Here is a 26,523-nt window from a genome sequence, read left to right as displayed (position 1 = left end):
ACCACACAACATTCTGGAAAAGGAAAAACTATGGAGACAGTAAAAAGATCAGTGGTTGCCAGGGGTTGCGGGGAGAGAGGGATGAATAAGCACAGAACAAACAATTTTTAGGACAGTGAAACCACTCTTTATTATACTGTAATGTTGGATACATGTCATTATACCCTTATCCAAATCCACAGAATGTACAACACCAAGAGTGAACCCTAATGTAAACTATAGACTTTGGATTATAATGATGTGTCAATGTAGGTACATCAATTGTAACAAATGTACCACTCTGGTAGGGGATGTTGATAATGGGGGAGGCTACGCATGTGTGGGGGCAGGGGGTACATGGGAAATCTCTGTACCTTCTGCTTAATTTTGCCTAAAACTGCTCTAAAAAATAAAGTCTATTTTTAAAAAAAGAGAAAACCATTAAAGCACTAGAATAAACTAGGGGAATTTTGTAAAATCTGAGTGGGAAAGGCAAGACACAAAACATAAAGGACCCCAAAGAAAAAAACGTATAAATTTGATTTATAAATGTCTTAAATTTCTACATGGAAAAATCGAAAGACAATAACACAGACAAAATATTTGTAAAAATATGACACAAAATTCCAATTTCCTTATTATACCAAAAGGTTGTGTCACTAAGAAAAAGCAAACCAATAGAGAAATAAACATAGACCATTTCCAGAGATAAAAACATAAATATAAAAAGATGTCCAACTTCACTCATAATTAAAGAAATATACTTTAAAACAACTAGATAGCATTTTTCATCTATCAGATCAGCCAAAATGTAAAAGTTTGCTAAAATATTTCATTTTCAAAGGTGTGAAAAAACTAGCACAAATGAAAATTTATGTCTACACAAAAACCTGCATGCCAATGTTTATAGCAGCTTTATTCATAATCGCCAAATCTTGGAAGCAACCAAGATATCCTTCAATAGGTGAATAGATAAACTGTGGTACATCCATACAGTGGAATATTATTTAGCACTAAAATAAATGAGCTGTCGGGGCCAGCCCGGTGGCATAGTGGTTAAGTTTGTGCGCTCTACTTTGGAGGCCCAGGGTTTGCAGGTTTGGATCGCAGGCATGGACCTACACACTGCTCATCAAGCCATGCTAGGGCGGCATCCCACATACAAATAGAGGAAGGTTGGCACAGATGTTAGCTCAGGGACAATCTCCCTCAAGAAAAAAAAAAAAAGAGTAAGACTGGCAACAGATGTTAGCTCAGGCCCAAACTTCCTTACCAAAAAAAAAAAAAAAAAAAAGAGAGAGAGAGAAATGAGCTGTCAAGCCACAAAAAGACATGGAGGGATCTTAAAAGTATATTACTAAGTGAAAGAAGCCAATCTGAAAAGGCTATATCCTATATGATTCTAACTATGTGACATTCTGGAAAGGGCAAAAGTACAGAGACATTAAAAATATCAGTGTTGGGGCTGGCCCAGTGGCGTAGTGGTCAAGTCTGTGCGCTCCACTTGGGTGGCCCAGGGTTTGCCGGTTTGCATCCCAGGCATGGACCTACGTACTGCTCATCAAGCCATGCTGTGGCAGCGTCCCATATACAAAAAAGTAGAGGAAGATTGGCACAGGTGTTAGCTCAGGGACCATCTTCCTCAAAAAAAAAATAAAATAGAATATCAGTGTTGCCAGGGGTTGGAAGGGTGGGGAAGGGAGAGGGAGGGATGAACATTTGGAGCACAGGGGATTTTTAGGGCAGTGAAACTGTCATGTATGATATTACAATGATGGATACATGTCACTATACATTTGTCAAAACCATAACAAATGTACAACACAAAGAGTGAACCTTAATGTAAACTATGGACTTCAGTTAATAATAATATATCAACATTTGTTCATCAGTTGTCCCAAATGTACCACACTAATAGAAGATGTAAATAATAGGTGATACTATGGGGGAGGAGAGGGAGGTATATGGGAACTCTGTACTTTCTGATCAATTTTTCTGTAAGCCTACAACTGCTCTAAAAGAATAGAGAACTAATTTTTAAAAAATAGGTCACCATTGGTGGATTCTGTGAACTAATTATTTTGAAAATTGTTAAACAAAGAGAAAGATTCAAGCATTTGATGTCTTTCTAATACACACCGGACCACTGGGGAATCGAATAATAGAAGAGAGGAAGTTTCTCTTTATGGACATATTCTAGCTAATAAAGGAAGAAATATCTCCATTTTGCAACATCTGACCAATTAATCTATCTAGGTAATGATCATCAAAGGCTGCTAAAAACACAAAAGGAGACACAACCAGATAGAAGAATGCAACACCGTCTTGAAAAAAAAAAGACAAACCTGAGTCTGATAAAGCCTCTCTAGAGCCAACTACCCATTGACAGAAAATACAGAGGACAGAAAAACATCCTAAATGGCGTTATGGGGATGCAATCAACAGAATCCGTATTATGTAAACCCATAGGTCAAACGACCATTTTTTTTGGTAAATAAATTTCAAAGGGGGAAAAAAAGGTGGAAGAAAATCTTTAGATTAAAAAAGACTTACAAGTCAAATCAACCAATCTCAATGTGTGTACTTTATTTGGATCTTGATTCATTCAAACAAACTCTAAATTTAAAAAATTATTAGACAATTAGAAATTTGAACATTGACTGGATATTTGATGATATTAAAGAATCATTAAATTTTTGTGTGTGATGATATTGTGGTAATGGTTTTTTTAAAAGCTTACTGAGCTTCACACTGTTACATTTACAGATGAGCTGAAAAAGTATCTGGGATTTAATTCAATATAAGATAGGAAAAAGGGAAAGGGGTGGGGGTTTAGGTGAAGACTGGTCATTAGTAGATAATTGTTGAAACTGTATGACGAGTACATGGTTTTATTATATTAATCTGTTTACTTTTGCACGTTTGAAATTTTCCATAGTAAAATTATTTGTAAAAATAAGCAACAACAGTAAAGAGTGTTATTACGAAATGAAACCTATGTAGTCATTTTTATAATATAGCTAATTGTGTGGGAATTATTTTTGATCCCTGAAACTTCCTCAGTCCCCATATCCATTCAATCACCAAATCCTGTTGATTCTACTGTTAATTGACACTTCTTTTCCATCTAATCCAAGCTAAATTCGGCCTGTGCGTAATGCACTTCCACTTTAGCCTACATCCAAAACTGTACCCCAAGTGTTTCATTGATCATAGGATAAAGGCTAAAATCTTCAATATGCACTTTAAGGCCTCACAGGATCTATTCCGACCCTGTGTACCTTGGCAGCTCCATCTTGAGATGCTCTCCCTTGTCTTTCTATACTCCAGCTGTTTCTTGACCTAGCCATACTCATTCTCAACTCAGAGCATTCATACATGCTGTTCCCACTGCCTGGAATGCCCCCTTCCCCCTTACACACACCCTCATCCTTCAGATCTCACCTTAAGTGCTACTTTCTCAGGGTAGCTTTCCCGTTATTCTTGATCTAGGTTAGGTCAAATTTCCTACAACTTCATAACAACTTGTCACAACTGAAATTTAAAAATTGTTGAAGTTATTTGTTTAATGTCTGTCTTTCCTGCTAAAATATAATCTTAAAGAGAGAAGGAGCTAGGTCTTGTTATCGTATCCCCAAAGCCTAGCATTTTGCCCTGCACATAGTAAAAGGTCAATAAATCTTTATTAAACTATAAATGACTGACTTGATAAATGAGAAAATAAATTTAAATATAATACTGGTCAAATCATGAAACAGAATTACCTATACCATAATTACAATATTACATAGTTAATCTAAAGGTGTTAGTCATACTCCCAAATAAAAGATTTTCAAAGCTTCAACGTACATGTACATAAACAAACAAAAAGAGGAAATAAGTGAGAACGACTTCATTACAAGCCCAGGTTACAGTCCCTCACTGATACTCTAAAAGTACTTAACAACAAAAGAACAGGGATGTATCTTAATATATCATCCACTTTTCAAAGGAGGCACACATATCTCCAAATAAAAGTAGTTCTGATACAAGCTCCAACTATGCTATTCAGAGAGAAAACTCAGATTCTCTGAAAGATTAATAAAGACTATATATCCTAAAATTTTACATTTATATTCAATTATTTAAAACCAGCTACGTATATAGACTGCATACAGTCTCAACTCAAGTAAAACCAAAGCTTAAACATTTTAAAGATTAGATCTTCGTAACTTTTAAAATTAATTAATGAGAAAAAACTATAAACTCCTGAACCAAAATTTTATTTTAAATTATTAGGCTTTTAGTGCATATGAAAATTTTCCATAACACATGACATGTAAAGATGTTAGCATATTGAACTACAATAGAAAATATTTTTTATACAACTTTTGAATCACTAATATGCTTATTTCTCCCATGAATGAAAGCACATTTTGCTTAAATTAACTTTGTCATGGAATATCAAGCAGGTTTAAAATTTTTATGTTATTGTTTAATAACTTCTTAATAAGCTGTTGAGTTTCCACTCGACTTACACATAATATTTTTTTCAATGTATTGAATACTGTAGTAGCTTTTTCTTTCATCTCTGGTGGAACATATCTAATATCTAAATATTCATATAATTTAGATCTAGAATTATACAGCATGTTAATAACAGTTTCAATGTCATCAATTTCACTACTGCTTCGTCCTAGTGGTGATAGCTGGGATTTATACATTTTTTTTAATCTATGTTCTGCTGCTGCTGCTAGAGCGAGGCTTCGTTTTAGGTGATCTCTAGAGGCTTGAATGTCCTCTCTATATTCTGGCTTGAGGCTCTCAGCAAGAGGTACCCGTTGCACCTCTGAGTTAATATCCGAAATTTTTTTCAAAATGTCATCATTATTCAAATGTTTTCCAAATGTTAGTGCTTCAGGTTTTTCCATTTCATATTCGCCCAAGAGCTGAGGAACATCTTCTGTTTCTGTGGCGGTATCCCAGTCAGTGCTCCTACTTGAAGGGGTGACAAACGGTCTGCCTGAGGCGACATCTCGACTTGTAGAAAATTCAGTAACATCTGGCAATGGCTTTGACGCCTCGTTTTCTTTTAAAACTGGCTCTGGCTCTGGCTCTGGCTCTTCTTTTTCAATATAAGGTTCTTTTGCATGTAAAACAATAGAAACGTTGTTTGGTTTAATCGACCAGAATGCTGTACTTTTACTATGTTTTTTCCTCCCTATTTCCATTGTGAAGCCTCTAGTAGGGAAAGTTGTAGTTTCTTCACTGACAGGATTGATTAAAACATCCTTCTCAGTTGAAGCTTCTCCAGGTGTAATTATCTCCTTAAATTGTGATACCTTCGATCCTCTAGAATAATTATCATTTGGAGACTTCGATTTTCTCCCACGAACTGGCTCCCTAGTGGGAACACTGAGCATTAGATTCTGTAAAACTTGTACATAATGATTCAAGTTTTGTTCTTCGTCAGGCGTCACAGTCATGCCTCAAGGGAAAAAAAGAATTCAAACAATAAGTAACCTTTATTATTATATATTACATGTTGACTGAATCTACTGACCTAAATTTACTTCATATGCTATCACTTAAAAGTTGAGATGAACTAAGAAATAAAGCACCTTTGACACAGTCAACTCTCAGTTAAATGAACAAAATTATTTCTTCAGATTCTTGTTAAAACAGATAAGCAAGATTAGTGCAAAAGTTACATATTAACACAATTCTGTATATCGTTTTGCTTTTACTCTCCCATATAACTTATGATTCAGTAGGCAACTTATTAAAACAAAATTCTTGATTATGTCCTCCAACACAGTGGTGTGCTAGAGTAGGCTCATACTGGCTCATCAGAGCCAATTATTAAATTTTTAGGAATTTTGTGAGCCAGATGTTAAACATAGACATCACTAAAAATTAACTTATCCGAATTTTCAGTTAAATTATATTCAAAACAAAGGTAATAAATATTCAAAGCTCATCACTTTCTTATTATTTCATTTCATTTACTATTATCTGTGCTCTTGAGGTTATTTACTTCTAGTGTATCTGTACAGTAGAAATGCTATATAATAATGTGCTACTGTATATCTCTTTCTACCTCTCTGTTCAGTGATGTCAAGTAGGTAGCTTGAAATCGACCATGGTGGGAGTATTTACACCATGTAAATGGACAAATGCTATAAATCTGGGCTTACCTGTTTCTCCAAAAAGCCAGCCGTTAAACATTTACCAATATACCACTGCCTTCAACCCAGCAAAGCCTGTGGTTTTGTTACAGCCTGTGGGTCATATCCACCCAATTGTTTTCGTAAATAAAGTTTTACTGGAACCCAGCCAGTCTTGCCCATTTGTTTATGTATTGTCTATGGCTGCTTTTGGCTGTAACAGTAAAGTTGAGTAGCTGCCACAGAGATGACATGGCCTACAAAGCTGAAAATACTCACTCTCTGGCCCTTTACAGAAAAAATCTGCCAATTCCTGGTCTAGACCATCAACATTTCACTCCAACAACAAATGGCAGTACTATTTATACTGGTATTTTGCAGCATCTGAGTGGTGAAGCCTCTCATTTCCAATGTGGAAAACAGATAAGATTATTGAATAAGATACTCTGAAATTCTGCTCAACTCCCATACTCCTGAGTCAGGAGTTTTTAAGTGCTGAAATTTTGTATTACATGTAATTTTGAATTGATTTTGCCACTATCATGGATACAAATTGATTTAATTCAAGGAAGTAAGTCACCTTTCACCAAACTCTAATGCATAACTCCTACCTGAACTTTCTCCTTGCAGGCAAAATGAAATAGCAGACTTTCTATTCAGGAGGTGCTTTTATTCAGCTCTTTGGCAAGCACAAAATAGTCAAAAAATGCTTTATATTTACATGTGTCTCCTATTCTCCTTAACTCTTCTGTTACAACTCAGAAAGACCGGATGGAAGTTTAATCAAAATTGAAAACACATTTCTAAATTTTAAAAAATTCTTAATGAGAACAGTTTAGTGAGGCAATATAATAGTGGAAAGATACTACACTTGTCTGGAAATCTAGATTCTAAAAGTAGATTCTGCATTTTATGTCATGCTTAGAAAAGCCTTGTACACTCCAAGCTGCATACGATGATGATCAGTGACAAAAGGAAGATACAGAACATAAGGTACATTTTGATATTATCCTTACAATAATTTAAAAAAAATCACTGACATAGTATCATACATTTTGTCTATGAATCGCAGATTTTTTTTAATGGACTAGAAGGATAACATACCAAACTCATGTGGGTAGTTGCCTCTGAGGAGAGGGAATGGGACTAAGTTAGCCAATTAAAGGGGACTTGAGACTTATCTATAAAGTTTTACTCCCTAAAAACACACACAAGCACACACACCCAATCACTTACTACAATAAACCATTAAAAGTCACATTTTAAAAAGGAAAATAATTTATTTATGCATTCTCATATATATAACATGCAATGTCCTGAATCTAGAGTTTTCCTGAAGGAAAATATTAAGTAAAATGAATATGTAGCATAGTGTAGTGAAAAAAACCTTTGATTCTGGTCCTGGCTCTACCTTCTAGCATCATGATCATAGGTAATTACTTAATTTCTCTGAACATTGACTTAACTATAAAATTAACATACGATATCTGTCCTTTTATCTCTTAGAACCAAACAAATCAGATATTTGAAAGTACTTTAAAAGCTACAGAGCACTATATATTATTCTCTATAAAGGTAACTGCTTACATTTCTCATTTTTAAATATAAATTTAAATCCCTAAAAAGAACAATAAAATATGCTTTGGATCCTATTTAGTAAAAAACACTAGAAGCTTTCCTGCTAAAAACAGGAACAAGATCAGGATACTAATATGTCCATTACTATTTAACATCATGGTAGAGGTATTAGTCAATGTAATTAGAGAAGAGAAAATAATTGGAAGCATGAGAATTGGGAAGAAAAAGGTAAAACTATCCTTATGTGCAGATAATATAATTATACATCTAGACAACCCAAAAGAATCAATTGAAAAGCTACTGCAGAGAGTAAGAGAATTTAGTAAACTAGCAAGTTATAAAATCAATATACAAAACATATACAAATATAAACCAGTTAGAAGATAAAATGAGAAAGAAGATGCTATTTTGATAACAAAAAGTGAAAGAAAATATCTAATCATAAATTTAAAAAGACATGCCCAAAATCTATATAAGGAATTATACTAAGCTGAATATAGATATCCAGAGATCAGGTCCTAATCCCTGGAACCTGTAAATGTTACTTTGTAAGAGAAAAGGATCTTGGCAAATGTGATTAAATTAAGGATCTTGCCAAGGGGTTTATCCTGGATTATCTGGGTGGGCTCTAATTCCAATCACAAATGTTTTTATAAGAGAGAAACAGAGAGAGATTTGATATATACACGGAAGAGGAGGAGGTAATAAGGAGGAGGAGGCAGAGATTAGAGGGAAGTGGCCACAAGACAAGGAATGCTGGCAGCCACCAGAAGCTGGAAGAGGCAAAGAAAATATTGACTCCTTGAGCTTCCAGAGGGAGCACAGCTCTGCTCTACACCTTGATTTTGGCTCAGTGAAACGGACTTCAGACTTCTGGCCTCTAGGACTGTGAGAGAATAAATTTCTGTTGTTTTGAGATACCAAGTTGGTGGTAATTTGTTATAGCAGCCACAGAAAATGGATACAGGAATATAATAAAATCTTCTGAAAGATATAATGTAAACTTCAATAAATGGAAAGATATACCATGTTCTCAGACAAGAAGATTCAACATCATAAAGATGCTTAGATGTCAAGTTCTCTGTTAATTTACACATTTAATATGCTCCTAATAAAATATCATTAATTGTTTTATGGAGTTAGAAAAATGGATTATAAAGTTCATTTGCAGAGCAAATGAGCAAGAATAGCCAGAAAAACAGGGGCTAGCCCTACCAGATATCAAAAAATATTATAAAGCCTCTATTATAAAAATAGTATAGCATTGCACATGAATATACAGATGAATGGAACAGAACAGAAAATACAGAAATAGACTCAATTGCATATGGAAAAATAGCCCAAGGTGAGGAAAAGTTTCAATTTATAAACTATTCTAGCTAATAAATGAAGAAGCCATTTATAACTAGAATACGATCATTTTGCAATGATTATCAATATCAACGATTATTTATATCACGAAAACATACACAATTGGACATTATGTGCTTCCCGATGAAAGAACACAATACCACCTATGAAGCAGTCTTGCTGAAAAGGTCAAACCTGAATCTAACAGTTCTCTCTAGATCTAACTAACAGTATACAGAAAATACACAGGACAACAAAGGAAGACATAAACTATACCATGGGGATATAATAGCAAAATCTAGACTGTGGGAAACTACAGGACATATGATCCAACTTCTCCAACAATTACATTGCAAGGGGAAAAACAGAGATGAAGGAGGAACTATAGATTAAAAGAGAATTAACAGACATATCAACGAATTACATATATCAATCTTATTTGAACCCCAATTCAATCAAACTGGAAAAGAGAGAGAGAATCAGGAAAGTTTGAACACTGACCAGATATTTGATAATATTAAGGAATCATTATCTTTGTTAAATTGGTAACATTGTTGTTGTGTTTAGGTACTTACATTTTAGTGCTTCGTATTTGAAATATTTACTGATAAAATTATATAATGTCTGGAATTTGCTTCTAAATAATCCAAGCCTGAGAATTTGAGGAGAAGGACCAGGGAGGTGAGGGGGAAAGGAATGTGGGTGAAGATATCAATGAAACAAGATTAATTATGGCTTAATAATAGTTGAAGCTAGTTATAGATATATGGAGATTTATTATACCATTCTTTCTACTTGTGTATACATTTAAATTTTTCCATCATAAAATGTTTTTTAAAATCTGTTTTGGAAAAATTTCAATTCTGGGCAACTATTCATAAGCAAATCTAAAATCTGCAACCAAGAAAGGCTTAAATGCTTTTAAAAAGACATCGCCATTAGATGATAGTCTGCTAAACACTCAATTTTTAATCATTTAACTTCTCTCTTCTCAAAGTAGTAAACAGGATACCCAGGTTACTGTTAGGTGAATTAGATTGTCAAAGGACAGGAAAAGGAGATCCTGCTAGTTGATTCCCAAAAAAAGCCAAAGTACTCATTATCTCCCTCGCTTTTTTTTGGTGAGGAAGACTGTCCCTGAGCTAACATCTGTGCCAATCTTCCTCTATTTTGTATGTGAGTTGCTACCACAGCATGCCTTGATGAGTGGTGTGTAGGTTCCCACCTGGGATCCCAGCCACGAACCCCAGGCCACTGAAGCAGAGTATGCCAACTTAACCACTACGCCACTGGGCCGGCCTCCTCATTATCTCTTTATACTGTTACTCAGGCAACACTAAAAAACCTGTTCATAGCTGCCTAACAACAGAGCACCCTACATTCTACCTTGCTTTTCCTCTCTTTTTCATGTACCCTTGGTTTCTACATTGTTCTATTGTTAAATCCATCGTCTCCCCACACACTTCCCACCTCCTGCTTTTCTCCCCCCTAAAAGATCTACATATTTCATATTGATCTTCTCAGTTCTACTAAGCAGGACTGCTCTTGCAAATCAATTTGATCTTTATAAAAATGTTTGCAGCAAGGTAGTTAAAGACAGTCAAACCTCAAACATCCCTACAAATGGCCCTGGCCACTGTGAAAACCTGCTTTTCCTCATTCTTCAGGAGGTGCTAGAAAGATGAACAAAATTCAAATTCTTACAAAGATCAGATTCCTCTGCTAGAAATTGGATTATTATACTTTGGATATTTGTAGTCTACACTGGTGTACTTTATAATATCCCCTCTATTTTCACCAGTTAGTAATCCAACCTAACATAGCAACGTCCCAGAATATGGCTAAAGGAAGAATCTCTTCCACCTTGAGAATCCATAACGCCGCTTTCCAGTGCATCTAGTAAGCAGGATGGCCACCTGCTAAGCAGGCTTGAGGTTTAGCAGGAATCACAGATATGGAGGTTATAGCTGAGCTTGAGGCTGTCTGCACTTCTCGTCTTAAAATAATGCAGGGAGAATTAGTCACATGACAGAAATAACATGAAAGTAAACAAAATGGTAAAACAACTATAGGAACAAAAGTGGAATGACATCTGAAGGGGAAATTGGAAAACAGTGATTGAAAAGACCATAACAGCTCTGACTGATTAAGCGATTACTATGTGCCAGGCACTATACTAAGGGCTTTGAATGTAAGGAGTGTTTTTATAAAGAGGAAAAGAAGGATACTTAGAAAGGATAAGTAATTTGCCTAAGATTATATTCAACTTGTACGGAGTAAGAATGAGACTTGAACACAGGCTGCCTTACTTCAAAGCAGGTGCACATAACAACTACACAATGTTGTCATAAAAAGATGACACAAGGATGTTGCAAAGCAGTAGGAGTATGATGATAAAATTGTCCTGGAGGAATACAACTCTATTTTAAAATACATATGAATATTAAAATACAATAAATAAATAAACAAAATATACAAAATTTTGCTCTACTGTCAACCAGACCAAAATGCATCTCTTTCCTATATTAACATGTATTTGGAAATATTAATAATAACTGATCCAAATTTAAAATGTTTTATTACTATAAAGTATGGGTAGGAACTGACAGTAACTCACAAAAGAGCAAATTCACCTCACATGGAGGTAAAAGGCAAGTTAATTAGTTTTGAGTTTATGCTGGGGAAAATAATAAAATCATGATTTAAAATGAGCAATGAAATATAAAACTTCAATCAACAAACAATACATTCAAAATATATATTTCTTTCTCATAGAATGGCCAATTAAAGGAGGAAGAAAAGGATATAAGGAATAACATAAAAGCCACTTAGCATGAAAACTTGCTAAAATTCACCGTTCATAAAAGAAATGCAAGTTAAAGACAATTTTTATTTAGCCAGTCAAATAGGCAATTTTTTTTTAAAATAATAAAACCTAGGATTGTCATGTGTATATGTTACTTCCTTAGTAAAAGAAGTAACTTCCTTACTTCCCTTATGGTCCCCAGATCCTTCATTAGTCTCTCTCTAGCACACTGATCTTAGGATAATTTTAACTATACATATTTGTTTAATATTTGTTAACTGTACATATTGTGAGCTGTTTGAGAGCTGTGACCACGTCTCCTTTTTCTCTATATCCCTGTTCTATCCAGTGTCTGGAGTCATAGCAGACAGTCAAAAAGCATTTGTTAAGTGAATAATTGAATAAATGAACCAAATGCTGGCAAGTACGTAAATTAATTGTACCTCCATTAATTTATCTTAAGGAACTAATCACAGGTAAAAAAATTTCTATAGAAGAATGCTGTAGAGGAAAACTAAACTTCATGTTATGTTTAAAATAAATCTGCTGGTCTAAAGACTATTTTTCTTTTGTTTTGGGGGGTTTTATTTTGGCTGAGAGTCCAATAATTATTAGGGAGAAAATCTGGGCAATAAAAAAAATTCTCTTATTTTAAGCAAAACAGGCAGTCTTTTATAATAATAAAACATATAGCTTTAACCATATTTTTCTAAATTTCTAAGTTTGAAGTTTATCTAAAACAACATCATAAACATTGTAGTTAAACAGCTCCAATGTTCAGAAAGCCCCTACACTTCTTCTAACTGGCCCTTACTAAATGGCCTAATGTAAGTTTAGATCACATAAATTTAACTAAATTTGTTTAAGTTCTATCAGTTTTCTTTTATTGGATTTTATCAACCTCTAAAGTCATATTGCATTGACATAATTTTAAGTAAATTACAATCTTAAGCAATGTTAAAATATCTTCATGATTTATCTATTACAAATTTTAAAGTATTCAATTCAATGGTTTTTAGTATGTTCACAGTTGTGCAACCATCACCACAACCTAAATTTAAAACAGTTTTATCTCCCCAAAAAGAAACCCATTCCTCATTGCCCCTACCCCTCAGTGCTAGGCAACCACTAATCTGCTTTCTGTCTCTATGGATTTGTCTATTCTAGACAATTCATATAAATGAAATCATACAATATGTGTTCTTTTGTGAGTGGCTTCTTTCACTTAGCATAATGTTTTCAAGGTCATCCATGTTGTAACATGTATCAGTATTTCATTCCGTTTTATGGTTAAATAATATTCCATTGTATGGAGATACCACATTTTGTTTATGCATTCATCAGTTGATGGACATTTGGGTTGTTTCCACTTTTTAGTGGTTATGAGTAATGCTGCTATGAACATTCACGTACAAGTTTTTGTGTGGATGTATGTTTTCATTTCTCTTCAGTATATGCCCAGGGGTGGAACTGCTAGGTCATGTGGTAATACTATGTTTAACATTTTGAGGAACTGCCGAAGCAGCTACATTCCCACCAGCAGCACATGAGGGTCTAATTTCTCTATATCATCCCAATACTTATTGTCTGTCCTTTTGATTATAGCCATCCTCGTGGGTGTGAAGTCATATTTCATTGTGGTTTTGACTTGTATTTCTATAATGGCTAATGATATTGAGCATCTTTTCATGTGCCTGTTGGCCACTTGTATATCTTCATTGGAGAAATGTCTATTCTGATACTTTTCCCATTTTTCAATTGGATTGTCTTTTTCTTGTTGAGTTGTAAGAATTCTTTATATATTCTGGAGACCAGTCCCTTACCATATAGATGACTTGAAAATATTTTCTCCTACTCTGTAAGTTGTCTTTTCACTTTCTTAAGGATATCATTGCAGCACAAAAGTTTTTAATTTTGATGTAGTTGAATTTATCTATTTTTATTTTTGTTGCTTGTGCTTTTGGTTTTATATCTAAAAAACCCTTGCCAAATCCAAGGACACGAAGATTTACACCTAATTTTCATCTAAGAGTTTAATAGTTTTAGCTCTTACATTTAGATCTATGATCTAGCTTAAGTTAATTTTTATATATGGTTTGAGGTAAAGGTTCAACTTCATTCCTTTGCCTGGTGTCCCAGAACCAACTGCTGAAAAGACTGTTCTTTTCCCCACTGAATCATCTTGGCTTACTTCACTGATCCTTGTTGAAAATCAATTGACCATAAATGTAAGAGTTCCTTTCTGGACTCTCAATTTAATTTCATTAATCTATATGTCTATTTTTATGTCAGTACTACACTGTCTTGATTACTGCAGTTGTAATGGTAAGTTTTGAAATCAGAAGGTATGAGTCTTCAAACTTTCTTTTTTTTCAGGATTGTTATGGCTATTCTGGGTCCCTCACAATTCCATATCAATTTTAGTATCAGCTTGTTAATTTCTGCAAAAAAAGCAAGCTAGGGGGCTGGCCCTGTGGCATAGTTAAGTTCGCGTGATCTGCTTCAGCAGCCTGGGGTTCGTCGGTTCGCATCCTGGGCACGCACCACTTATCAAGCCATGCTGAGACGGCATCCCACATAGAAGAACTAGAAGGACCTACAACTAGGATATATAACTATGTACTGGGGCTTTGGGGAGAAAAAAGAGAAAGATTTGCAACAGATGTTAGCTCAGGGCCATCTTCCTCAAAAAAAAAAGAAAGGCCTCCACATTTTAAAAAAAAGCACACGGGGATTTTGATAGGGATTGTGTTCAATCTGTAGATCAATTTGGGGAGTATTTCCATCTTACACATTTTTAACAGCCTTCAAGATTACATATATTTACATAACTAGAATTTACTATACATACTATTATATTTGATCAGCATTTAAAATTTTTTTAATTGAAAAATGCCTCATATACATTTTTTAAGTCATTAAATTTTCCTGGCCTTGAAGCCACATATCCAAAGAATCTGGAACATTAGATATTTTTCATCTGAAGAGTAAGCAACACAAATAAACTACTTCTCATTTCATCTCCCAGGACTAAATGGTACAAACGGGATTTACAAAGCAAGATTATTTTGCACCAGGAAAGCAGAAAACCTGGTGTGTAAGTCCTTGGCTTCTAACATCATCTTTGGGAACATTTTTATCCACTCTATTCCCTTCAAGAACCACACAGGACAGGGAGAGAAGTTAAGGTAGCAACCAGCAACAACTGGTGAACCCATCAACAAGCAAATAAATTTAAGGAAAATGCCTAATTCTATATATTTTAAGCACATTTAAAATGTTAAATTCACTTGGCTTTGGAGCATCAAGTTCTCTTTATTCTATTGCGGTACAGCCATCAGGATCAGTTGGGAGGGGTCCTTAGTGTGAATGGACCACCTTGACACATTTCATTAACTTCTGAAACAATATGGTAGCTTATCTTCTAATATGTGAATCTTGTTGTTGGGTCGCTTCTAGGGGAGCAGCAGAAGAATCATGAGCCTCTCCACAAATATTTTACAGAAGAAAGTACGGTCTTTTTCTGGCATTGATTTGTACTAGTTTTTGTGTATGGAAACACTTTTTGCCTATCTTGGAAACATAAATAATACTAAATGTAAACAATATCTTTAAATATTTGAATAAAATTCACCTGAGAAAAGTATTAATTATTTGAAAAGTAGTTCTTATACTTTTGAGTTTCATTATGACTCATAGGTTTTTTACAGTCTTAACTTATATTCTTATCATTTTCCTTTTTAATTCTCAAAAGGTCACAACCTAGCCAGTTGAAGCCACTGTAAGCGGTCTCTTGTGTCCTTTTGAGGGAACCTATGAATTTTTAAAGCATCCTTGCTTGCTCTCTGGCAGTTACTGCTGCCTGCCTCCCTGCCATCTCCTACCCTACTTCTACCTTTACCCTCCAGTCTGTACTTTATCTCCCTAAACATGAAAATCAGCTATCCTTTCAAGGATTCCTGGTTTCTTTTAATGGAAAACAATATTAAACACGAAAATCTGAGGGCTACAGGTGCATATCAAGACCGGCATTATGGAGTGACATTGTTCTTAGGCCAGGTTAATCAACAAAACTAGAAAATATATAAGTAAAGACATTAATTTTTACTGATCTTTTCCAATTGAGTTTTAATATTAATTTAAGGCACACCTACCTTAATTTTAAATCCCTCATCTAAATCATAATTGTGTTCCTTTTTGTAATATGATAAGCCATACAACTATCATTTTAGCTGGAAATCTTGATTAAAACTGGCACAATTATTGGTTCTGTCAACTACAATTTATTAATATTAAACCTTAGCATAAAAGTACTGACTGAATAACAAGGTTGAACACTACAATTGCCTTTGTATAATTTGACTACATTCCACTCCAATTAATGAATAGTCAAATTATCTTCTTTGGGGTTATTTGTAATTTTTAAAGCTGTTTTGTTGTTAAATACACAGTTGTCTGATTATTCTCTAATTCTTTAATTTTAATTTGAGATAGTTGATGTTTTAACTGACAATTCTTTCTTGGTAGCAGCATTACAATACTAGAGTTTAAGGGAAATCTGTTCTTTATTAGTACACTTTATGAGATGTATGAAAAATATAAGCAATTTCATCTGTCATAGTCAAGAATTTGGTTATTTGGTTAACCTAATGACTCATGTGGTTACATGAATAACCTTTCTGTATACATAAGCTCTTTCTGGATAAACCAAGTTTCATAAGTGTAAGAAATTTAGAAAATTCCAGTCACTTAAATTTCTATGCAAGATTTTAAATATTTGCATACATTAAAATATCATTCTGATAAACTAGTCTAGGCTAGTTATATTTTGTTACTTGGTTTGGGCACTGGTTATACAGGGGCATTAACTATAAAAATTCATTGAGCTGTACACTTGTGACTTGTGTATTTTATTGTATGTATATTATATATTTAAAACATCATGCTTGTAACTCTGTTTTCCATTATAGTTACTGGACATTAACACAGAGATAAAACAAAAAAAAGGCATTTTTAAAGAACTAGGTTTCATAAAAATTTAATTTTACCAATAGATGTTATTTTCGTTTTAGTTAATAGAGCTAGTTGAAGACATATATAAACTAAGAGTTATATTTCCCAATTTCATTATACTATAATTTTTACTACTTTGAACTAAGAGAAAATTAATGTTAAATTTCTTGAATTTAAGACTATGGATCTGAAAACAGAACTCATAAGATTTTTTTCTTCTACCAAAGAATTAGGAATGGTTTGGATCTCCTATCTCAGCTGAGAAACTATGGTTTCTGTGGCCAAAGATATTATAAATTTATAAAAATTAAAAAATGTGATTTTTTAGGTCTAGTCAGTCATATTAAACTACAAATAATGGTTTTAAAACGTGTAAATTAACTAGTTTATTTTATTTTTTAAAGAAACTGCATAACAAATCATGCCAAGAAAGCTTAGTGCTCTGTTATCTTTGCAAATATATTGTAAACTAATTGAGTTTTTAAAATGATATTTGGAAGTCTCAAGTTCTTAAAAATGCACTATCATATACCAATTAAAATATCTAATTTTAATATCTAAATATCTAATATACAAAACTTCAATTGGTAACAGGTGTAAAAAAATAATTTCTTCTACAATGTCTATTTAAAAGAACAAATATATATGAACGCATTTTTTGTAAAAACTCAAAAGGCTATACTTTTATCTGTTTCTGGAGAGATATCCTAATCAGTAAAGCTAAAATGCTATTATGCATTAACTGTTTTAACTAATAATTTTTTTCCAGAAAAACCTTATACTCAAAAAGGAAAAAAAATAGTTTCCATGCTCCTAAAAAGTGACAGCACATCAAAAATTACAATAAAATGTAATGACAGTCATAAAATGCTAAATCTTATACAGAAACATACCTAGTTCCTTTGAAACTAAAGATTTAAGAAAGGAAAAAACATGTCACCTTAAATCTTGGCCAAAGAACCAATAGTTTCTAAGTTAACCACTCCCATCTCTTCTTTGGTTTAAAAAAAAAAAAAAAGGAGGGGGAAATATAATTTTTAAAAAAGATATATAATCTCAAATTTGGGAAATTTATATGAAACATCTTTACTTTAAAGGGTAATAAAATATAGGGCTATAATAAAACTAGGTAATTTTAATATTTCTTTGAGGAGTTCCTTATTTAATGCTACAATTTAAAATTTCAGAAGAATATTGGTGAAATTTAGGTCTTTTTAAAAACTTTACTTTTTTTAAAGTATTAAAAACTTTACTTTTTAAAAATTTTTTGATGTGTTTCATTTGTGTAGTGATTGTGTAGTTATCACAGAATACAAAACTGGAAAGTAAATAGGGCATGTCCAAATCTATGCAGAATTTGGATTTCTGCACTTCATCTAATACAAACTTTTTGAGAACTGTATTGAAAAACGTGTGAATATAATGTGAATATGGGATTTCACTGGAAATGTGTTACAAACCAAATACTTGGTGTCTTAAAAACTGGTTATTATAAAACCCACACAATATTGTAAAATCATAAGGACCAACAGAATTTTTCCATTAAAATGTTCTATGTATAGCTTTTAAGTGTTATAATTCTCTGATAACATTTAATATGAATTATATTTTATTTTGACATTAACTTGGTTATATTTCCTGACATTCTTAATTATGGACCTGTAAATAAAAACAATTTAAATTTAATAACACATGTATTTATCTAAAGACTTTTAAAAGAAAAAACTTGAGGTTTGGCATCAAACAGCTTGTAAAGTAAAAAGAATGTTGCTAGTAAAGTAATGTATACTGGTTAATTGCCTGTAAAAATGAAAAGTTAAAGGAGAATTTTAGACAAACTCTCAAAATATGAATTTATTTACATTCTCTCTTTCTAAATTATTTAGAGTACTATGAATCACTACTCAGATAAAATTCTATCTAAATAATTTAGATGTCTGATAGTCAATTAAGACTTCTCTCTCCTTTCCAATAACTAGTACTTTATACAAAAACTGGAAAATAATATAGATGAAAGCACTGTAAACCTAATTCCAACATATTTTGACCAAAATGAAGAATAAAAACAGGTCATTATGTAATTCCCATGTATGCTCTACTTAAGTATACTTGTTTACTTATAAAACACATTGTCTCTTCCACAAGCCCCAAATAACATGTTTTAAAACAATGTATCTGGACTGCCACTTCCAAAAAGATAGAGAACATGTGCTTTTTCCCTATTTTTCCTACTAAGCACAGTTAAAACACCTGAACATTATATATAAAAGAAGTATGAGAAGACTCTAAAAGGTGGAGAGAAGAAGGAAAGCCAACTAGGGACTTCGGGACCTGAGGAACGACACAGCAGTGAGTTCGTGGGTTTTCTTTTTGCCACATATACCCCAGACTGGGGGCTGAGAAGCTGGCAACCCAAAAACACCAATGGATACAGACAAAAAAGGCTCCAAGAAAAGACGGCTGGCTTCATAGCCAAAGGACCAGGAAAGGGGTAGCCTAGCAAAACAGAAAAATTTTAGACAATAACCACTCTACTCCAGCCAAACACCACAGAAAACATTGTAGCGCTACTCTTACCAGCAAAGGCTGAGTGGAGAACCTAGACTTCCAACTGCATCAAGCTTCAGTGAGGTAGGTATCCCAACCCCTCTACCCTTATCTCACAGAAGTGCTGCTACCACGTATGCATTAATACTTTGGCTTCCAGTCGAGAAGACTGAATGAGGAGTGGACTTTTATCTCCACCCTGTGGTAACAAGGCAACATTACTCTTCCACCACAGAAGTGGTGTCAGAGGCCTATTTAAATCTCTAATAGAAGATTTAAATAAGATCCAGAGGTACAACATAATACCCCAAATGCCTAGGTTTTAATCAAAAGCCATTGGTCACAACAAGAACGAGGAAAATCTCAATTTGAATGAGAAAAAAACAGTCAATAGATGCCAACACTGAGAATGACACAGATGTTAGAATTATCTGAGAGGGATTTAAAAGTTGCCATCATAAAACGCTTCAACAAGCAATTCTGAACAAGCTTGAAACAAATGAAAAATAGAAAGTCTCAGCAAAGAAACAGAATATATAAAGAAGAACCAAATTGAAATTTTAGAACTGAAAAATACAATAACTAAAATGAAAAAGCTCAATGGATAGGTTCAACAGCAGAACAGAGGGGACAGAGAAAAGAATCAATGAACTAGAAGACAGAACAACAGCAATTACCAATTTGAACAACAGAAAGAAAGTGGACTGAAAAAAAAATGAACAGAGCCTCAAGGACTTGTGAGACTATAACAAAAAACTCTAACATTCATGTCTTCCGAGTCTTGGAAGGAAAAAAGAAAGGATGAGTCTGAAAAAGTATTCAAAGACATAATAACGGCTGAAAATTTCCTAAATTTGGCAAAAGACATAACTTAGAAGCTGAGCGAACCCCAAAGAAAATAAATCCAAAGAAACCCATGCCAAGATATGTCATGATCAAACTTCAGGAAATTACAAAGAAAAAAATCTTGGAAGAAGCAAGAGAGAAACAAGACCTTATCTATAGGGGAAAAACAATTTGAATGACAATTTGAATTCTCAAATTGAGAAACCATGAGGTCAGAAGGAAATGGCATAATATTTTTCAAGTGCTGAAAGGAAAAAAACGGACTAACAACTCAGAATTCCCTATCATGAGAAAATACCCTTCAGGAATGAAAGGATAATCAAGACCTCTCAGAAGAAGAAAAATTAAGAGAAGTTGTTGCCAGAAGACCTACCCTAAAAGAATGGCTAAATGAAGTTCATTAAACAGAAAGGAAATGATAAAAGAAGGAATCCTGGAACACTGGGAAGGAAGAAAGAAGAATGGAAAGTGCAAAAACATGGGTAAAATGCAATAGACTTTCCTTCTCCTCTTGAGGTTTCCAAATTATGTTTGACAGTTGAAGCAAAAATTATAATATTGTCTGATGTGGTTCTCAAAGTATATAAAGGAAATATTTAAGATAATTATATTATGAATGGGAGAGGGCAAAAGGACATAAAGGGAGGTAAGGTTTCCACATTTCACTCAAACTGGTAAAATGCTGAAACCAATAGATTGTAGTAAGTTATGAACGCATAATATAATACCTACGCTATACAAAGAGATTCACTCGAAAACCCTATAAGTCAAGATAGAATTCTAAAAAAAAAAAATCTCTCTCTCTCAATATAAGATGGGTGCTATCTGATTAGGTGCTTAAAATACAATTTATGTTTTAAAAAACTAAGGCTTTGAAACCCAATAATATTGTTAATTTAAACATGTTATTTGGTATAAGAATAAATACCTGGTAAGTTAAAGGTAGCAGCAAAACGTTCCATATAATTGGGGGAAACCTGGTAGTCCAGTAAAGAGGGAAAGATAAATTTTAAGACTGTCACATAAAGACAAAAAAGTTAAAGTTCAATGGAATATATATCTGGTTTGTGCTTTAAGAACTCATACGTTTTTACTTTGCCCTTGGCCTGTAACTTAACATGGCAACCAGCGAGCGATTGCACCTAAAATTTAACCAAGAATCATGGATGCTCATTTTTCAAAAGATTCAAATATAACTAGTATTTTTATTACCACAAGAGTGAAAAACAGAACGGCTTTATCGATAAAGAACTCGTGTATATAAAGCTTAACATAACAAGCTTAACCAAGCATTGAATCATTTATAGGCAGACCAGTCTCTGGATGAATGTCCTTAACTTTGGAGAACAAACTGCTTGTATATTCCATCCATGTCATGAAGTAGGCTCACAAAGAATAGACTTCCCTTACTCTACAGAAGTTAAGTGATGCAAGTAAAAATTAATACCTGAAAGCTGCCATCATGTAAGAACTGCCAGCTAAAACACCAACACCTTCAAATAAAAACGAACTTAAAGATACGAGCCGAAGTACTTTCAATTCAAATCAAATTTGTAATAACTGTGCTTCATTAGTGGGGTGTACTCAAAGAATGGTCACAAAAGAAAACATTGTATCTTGTTATTCACCCAGCAGTTTTCCTATAATTTGTTAATTCAAATTTTAATTTTCACTGACAGATAAAATAAACAAGTAATTATATTCATATTAATTAAATGTTCCAGTTAAAGAAATGTACCTTTAAGATTGGAGGGGTGGGGGAACTACAGAGAGAAGCTGGTAAAAGGATACAAACTTTCAGTTATAAGATGAATAAGGCCTGAGGATCTAATGTATAACATGGTGACTACAGTTGATGATACACACAAAAGGTAAATATGTGAGGTGATGTGTGTTAATTAACTCAATGGTGGGAATCCTTTCATAATGTATACATATATTAAATCATCACATTGTACATTTTAAATACATTAGAATTCTATTTGTCAACTATACATCAATAAAGCTGAAAAAAAAAAAGAAATGTGACTTTATGGCTTTGCACTTCTTGGTATTTATGTTCTTGAGTAGCGTCTTCCCACACTGAATACGGGCTTGCCCTATGTGATTGCCTTGGCCTATAGGACATTAGCAAGTCTGACACAGCATAGGCTTGATAAGAGCTTGCATACTGGGAGCTTGTAAAGCTCCCTCTTAGAAGCAAGCTGCCATGGTATAGACTCTTGGGTTAGACAACTGAAAGAAGTCATGTAGAGAAAGACCCTGGAAGATGAGAGTCCATGTTGGATGTTCTCACCCCAGTTGAGCTTCCAGCTGAATACAGCTGTATGAGTGACCTCAGCTCTACCATATGAAGCAGAAGAACTGCCCAGCTGAGCCCAGTCAATCTATAGAACCATGAGAAATAATAAATTTGGGGGTGGTCTTTTATGCTGCAACAGATAACCAAAACAGCCTCATAAAATTATGTTTTCAAAAAGGAATACAAATTTAGTTTGGGTAAAGAGTTAAAAGTCAAAAAGTTACGCCCTATGAGTAACGTTAAGATTTAATTGGAACCAAAAGAAACTCATGACTTTGAAATATATCTCTTCTAGCTCTGTTCAGTAAAATGATCTAAATAACAATACCACCCCAGCACATAAGTCTGATATGTATCCCAGGTACTTTAGTCTAATACCATGTTCTACTATGTCTCCTTATAAAAAGATGCTGATCCCATTCAGAGCAGGGTAGATATAGAGAGGTCTTGGGACAACCAGTTACTACCAGAAAACAATAAGTCTTTAAAAACATGAGATCCTATAAAAAGAATACAGAAGGCAACTCAAAGAAGAGAAAGACAGGACTTTTTTTTCCCATAAAACATTAATGGACAGGCTAATAAAACTACTACTACTCCCTCAAAGGCCACCCTCTGGACATTCACATATTAGATGACATGCTCCTCATTATCTAAAACATTAATAAAGTATGTCATGACATTCCATTCACAGGTTTGAGAGACCCTCCCAAGTGCCATAGCCTTGGGCCTTGAAATAGTGTAAAGTGAACTTACAGCACCAGAACCAGAATTTTACCTTTTGAATGTACTTGAAATAAAAGGAATCTGCTTTTCTTTTGAATTTATTTGCCAATAGATTTGAACAATTATTGCTTTTTGCTGCCTTCCTACTTCCCTTGCCTTCTGTGGTCCATTAGGACAAAGGCCTTCCTAAGGACAAAGATAGATGCCAAAGACTCACAAATTGAGCCTTCTTTTAACACCAGTCTAGAGAAGCAAGTTTAGAGGTTTTGTTATCCTAGCTTAAAACAATCCTGTATCATTAACTCTGCTGTTGGTGATCTATCCAAAGAGATGACCAGGAAAAACAGTTTACTCATGAAATATTAAAAAAAAAAAAAAAAGCCCAGAAACAATATCTCACATTCGTGTGTTTGTAGCTTCAGGCCCATGAATATTTCATAACTTAAAACTATAAAAGGCAAATTATATAATTTACTTTAATAGTATTTAAACATATAACTATTATGTTAATGTTACTTTAGAAATCATACATATTTTTAAAAAGCAAAAAGAATTCTCATTAAGAAGAAAAGCCAGTTGCACATTCAACAGGCATGATTTTACAGGTTGAAAAATATTTAAAACTAAAACTATGGAAAAATAAGATATAAGGAAATTAAATGAATATATATAAATATAAGTATATAGTAAAAAGGTGTTTATCCAGCACCATCAGGACGTGTGTGTATGTAGAGGAGTACAGACCGCTGTACACCCAAGTCTTATTCGTGTCAAGCTGAATTTAGATTAAACTGGTACTAGCTACACTTGGGTAGGGCCTATTAGAAAGGTATGGGCAGTTACAAGTGCTGAGGTTTTCAGCAAATGTAATTACTTAATACGATACCCGTGATGACTGTATAAGATAACCTCAAAACTGTCTTAGTATTCTAGAAAAAAACTGTCAAAGCTGCACTTTTCATTATAAAAATCTATGTGCCTTTTCTTCGGCATGAGAGAGCATTTTTCATATGACCCTCTCGCCAACAATTGCTGGAATAGTGGCCATATAAAAGAAATAATACATAACTGAATTAAATCAAACACAGTCAGCCTGGGTTTTTTTGGTATACTTATTCCAAAACAAATAAACAAAATTAAAATTACTTAGACAAAAAGAATGAGAGAGACAGAGACAGAGAAAGTAGCCATGTTAACATTGCCCTACATATCTCAATCCGTTTCTGTGGAAAAGAGGTAATTTACATTTTCTAAGATATCTTCTATGATCCATGAGCTGCATATGTTTTCCTTATGTCTTACATCATCTACCTATCTTCAACACAAAATCATTCCTTTTTCTGAGAGGTATCTTTTCATTTCCTACAAGCCTTAAGAAAGCTTAGGGAAGATGGTACAAACAAAAAGAGTAGGCTATGAAATTATGGAGTTAGGCAGGAGACTGCACTCAGTTAAGTGAGTATCCAGGGACTGCCATTCAGCAGTCTCAGAGTGTACTGTGTGACAGTATTAATGTCACGTCAACTAAAGTCTCCATTTACGTTAGTCAGTGGTGACCTACTGATCTCCAACTACCAAAACGCAATAACTTGTGTTAGTAATAATGACCATCCGACATCAAGAAAAGACATCATCTTCAGCACATTCTGTTCCTTTACAGCAAAGAAGAAAAACTTTACGAAGATTTTTGTTTAAAATAGCTAACAATCCTAAGTGCTAGTATTTAAAGGGCTAACTTTAGTTATCTAGGGACACTTTATCCAGAACTTTTCCCACTACTATTCACGTTTTAGGTTGTGTTCTATTTTCATTTTTAAAATCTAACTTTTAACCAAGATCATTTAACAATTCTGAAATATAGCTCTACATAACTACCACGCACTTTAGTACTTTTTGCACACCCAACTGTTAAATTTTATTTATTTGGTTAAACCAAACCCCGACATTACTAAATGCTACAACGAACTATAGTTAGACTAGATGGACAAGCCTCACAGTCATACCTGGAACATCAGATATCAGACACTCGACTTAAATACCTCAAAGTGTCCACATGATGTTAATATAGGAGTCTTAGCCCCCTTAATTTGAACTTGCCAGTTTTCAGCTATTGGGGAGAGACAAGTGGCAAGTTACAATGCTGCTTGACTAAGGTTTTGAAGCCTGCGCACCCCAGGATGCTCTGGGGGAGAGGACGGGGTGAGTGAGTGTCCTAGACAGCTGCCCACAGTCCACAGCTCTCCCTGTCTTACCACAGGGACAAACTTTCTGCAAAGGGCCAGACAGTGCACATCTTAGGCTTTGCAGGCCACCCTGTCTCTGCGGCAACTACTGAACTCTGCTGCTATAACAGGGAAAGCAGCCACGGACAATGCATAAAGGAATGAGCGCGGCTGTGTTCCAATAAAACTTTATTTACGAAAAATGAAATTGGAATTTCACACTTTTCCACATATCACGAAAGACGACATTTCATATTCACATTTAAAAATGTAAAAACCATTCTTAGCCAGCCAGCTATACAAAAACACGAAGCCGCCTTGGCCCGCGGGCTGCAGTCTGCGGCCCCCTGCTTTATCACACGTGGTCAAGGGGGGCAAGGTCAACATCGAGGAGGTCACCCCGCGAGCCCAGCGCGCCCAGCCCGGCGCATCCCGGTCACCTCTGGGACGCTGCCCGGATCAGCGCCCCGCGGCGGGCAGGTGAGGGGGAAAGAGGTCGCGAGTGGGAAGGAGAGGGACACATCCCCTGGAGGCCAGGACCCGGGACAGTGGGGTTTGGGAGACGTGTAGGTCCAGGGAAAAGGAAGAGCCGGGTCTCGGGCGGCCCCGGAAGCCGGGAGGTTCCCCCAGAGTGTCCCTGGGTCGCCGCCGCCTCAGGCCGGCCACTCACTCGGATACGCCGGCACGGACGAAGGCCATAGCAACAGCGCAACTAGAAGGACTAAGGACTTCATGGGCATCGTCCGCAGCACTCCGCCATGCGACGGGAACGTCCTGGGGCCACCGGGCCAGGTACCTCAGGGCCGCAAGAGGACGGCGTCGGCGGCCGACTGTGCTACCTCAGGGCCCCGGGAGCCCCGCAACGGTTGTCCCCAGCGCGCAAGCGCAGCGGGGGTGGGGGAGGGGAGCGCGAGCGGTGCGCAGGCTCGCTCGGCCGTCGAAGCTCTGCGCTCGCCGCGGGCCTCGGAACCTGTCCACGCCGGGCTGAGCGCGGGCGCTGTGCGGGCT

The 26,523-nt window shown here is 35.0% G+C and overlaps 1 protein-coding gene across 1 annotated transcript; it reads right to left on the bottom strand.

The window, feature by feature from the left end:
• Nucleotides 1-4,383: 4,383 nt before the first annotated feature.
• On the bottom strand, nt 4,384-26,317 carry SPESP1 (sperm equatorial segment protein 1). The gene is made up of 2 exons (XM_058540466.1): nt 26,186-26,317; nt 4,384-5,446 (listed from the first exon to the last, which is right to left on the bottom strand). The coding sequence occupies exons 1-2, from the start codon at nt 26,253-26,255 to the stop codon at nt 4,413-4,415; spliced, it is 1,104 nt and encodes a 367-aa protein (XP_058396449.1). The 5' UTR covers nt 26,256-26,317; the 3' UTR covers nt 4,384-4,412.
• Nucleotides 26,318-26,523: the final 206 nt, after the last annotated feature.

This window comes from Diceros bicornis, chromosome 5 (assembly GCF_020826845.1).
Source record: "Diceros bicornis minor isolate mBicDic1 chromosome 5, mDicBic1.mat.cur, whole genome shotgun sequence".
Taxonomy (NCBI): Eukaryota; Metazoa; Chordata; class Mammalia; order Perissodactyla; family Rhinocerotidae; genus Diceros; species Diceros bicornis.
This window is presented reverse-complemented; position numbering and strand designations above follow the sequence as displayed.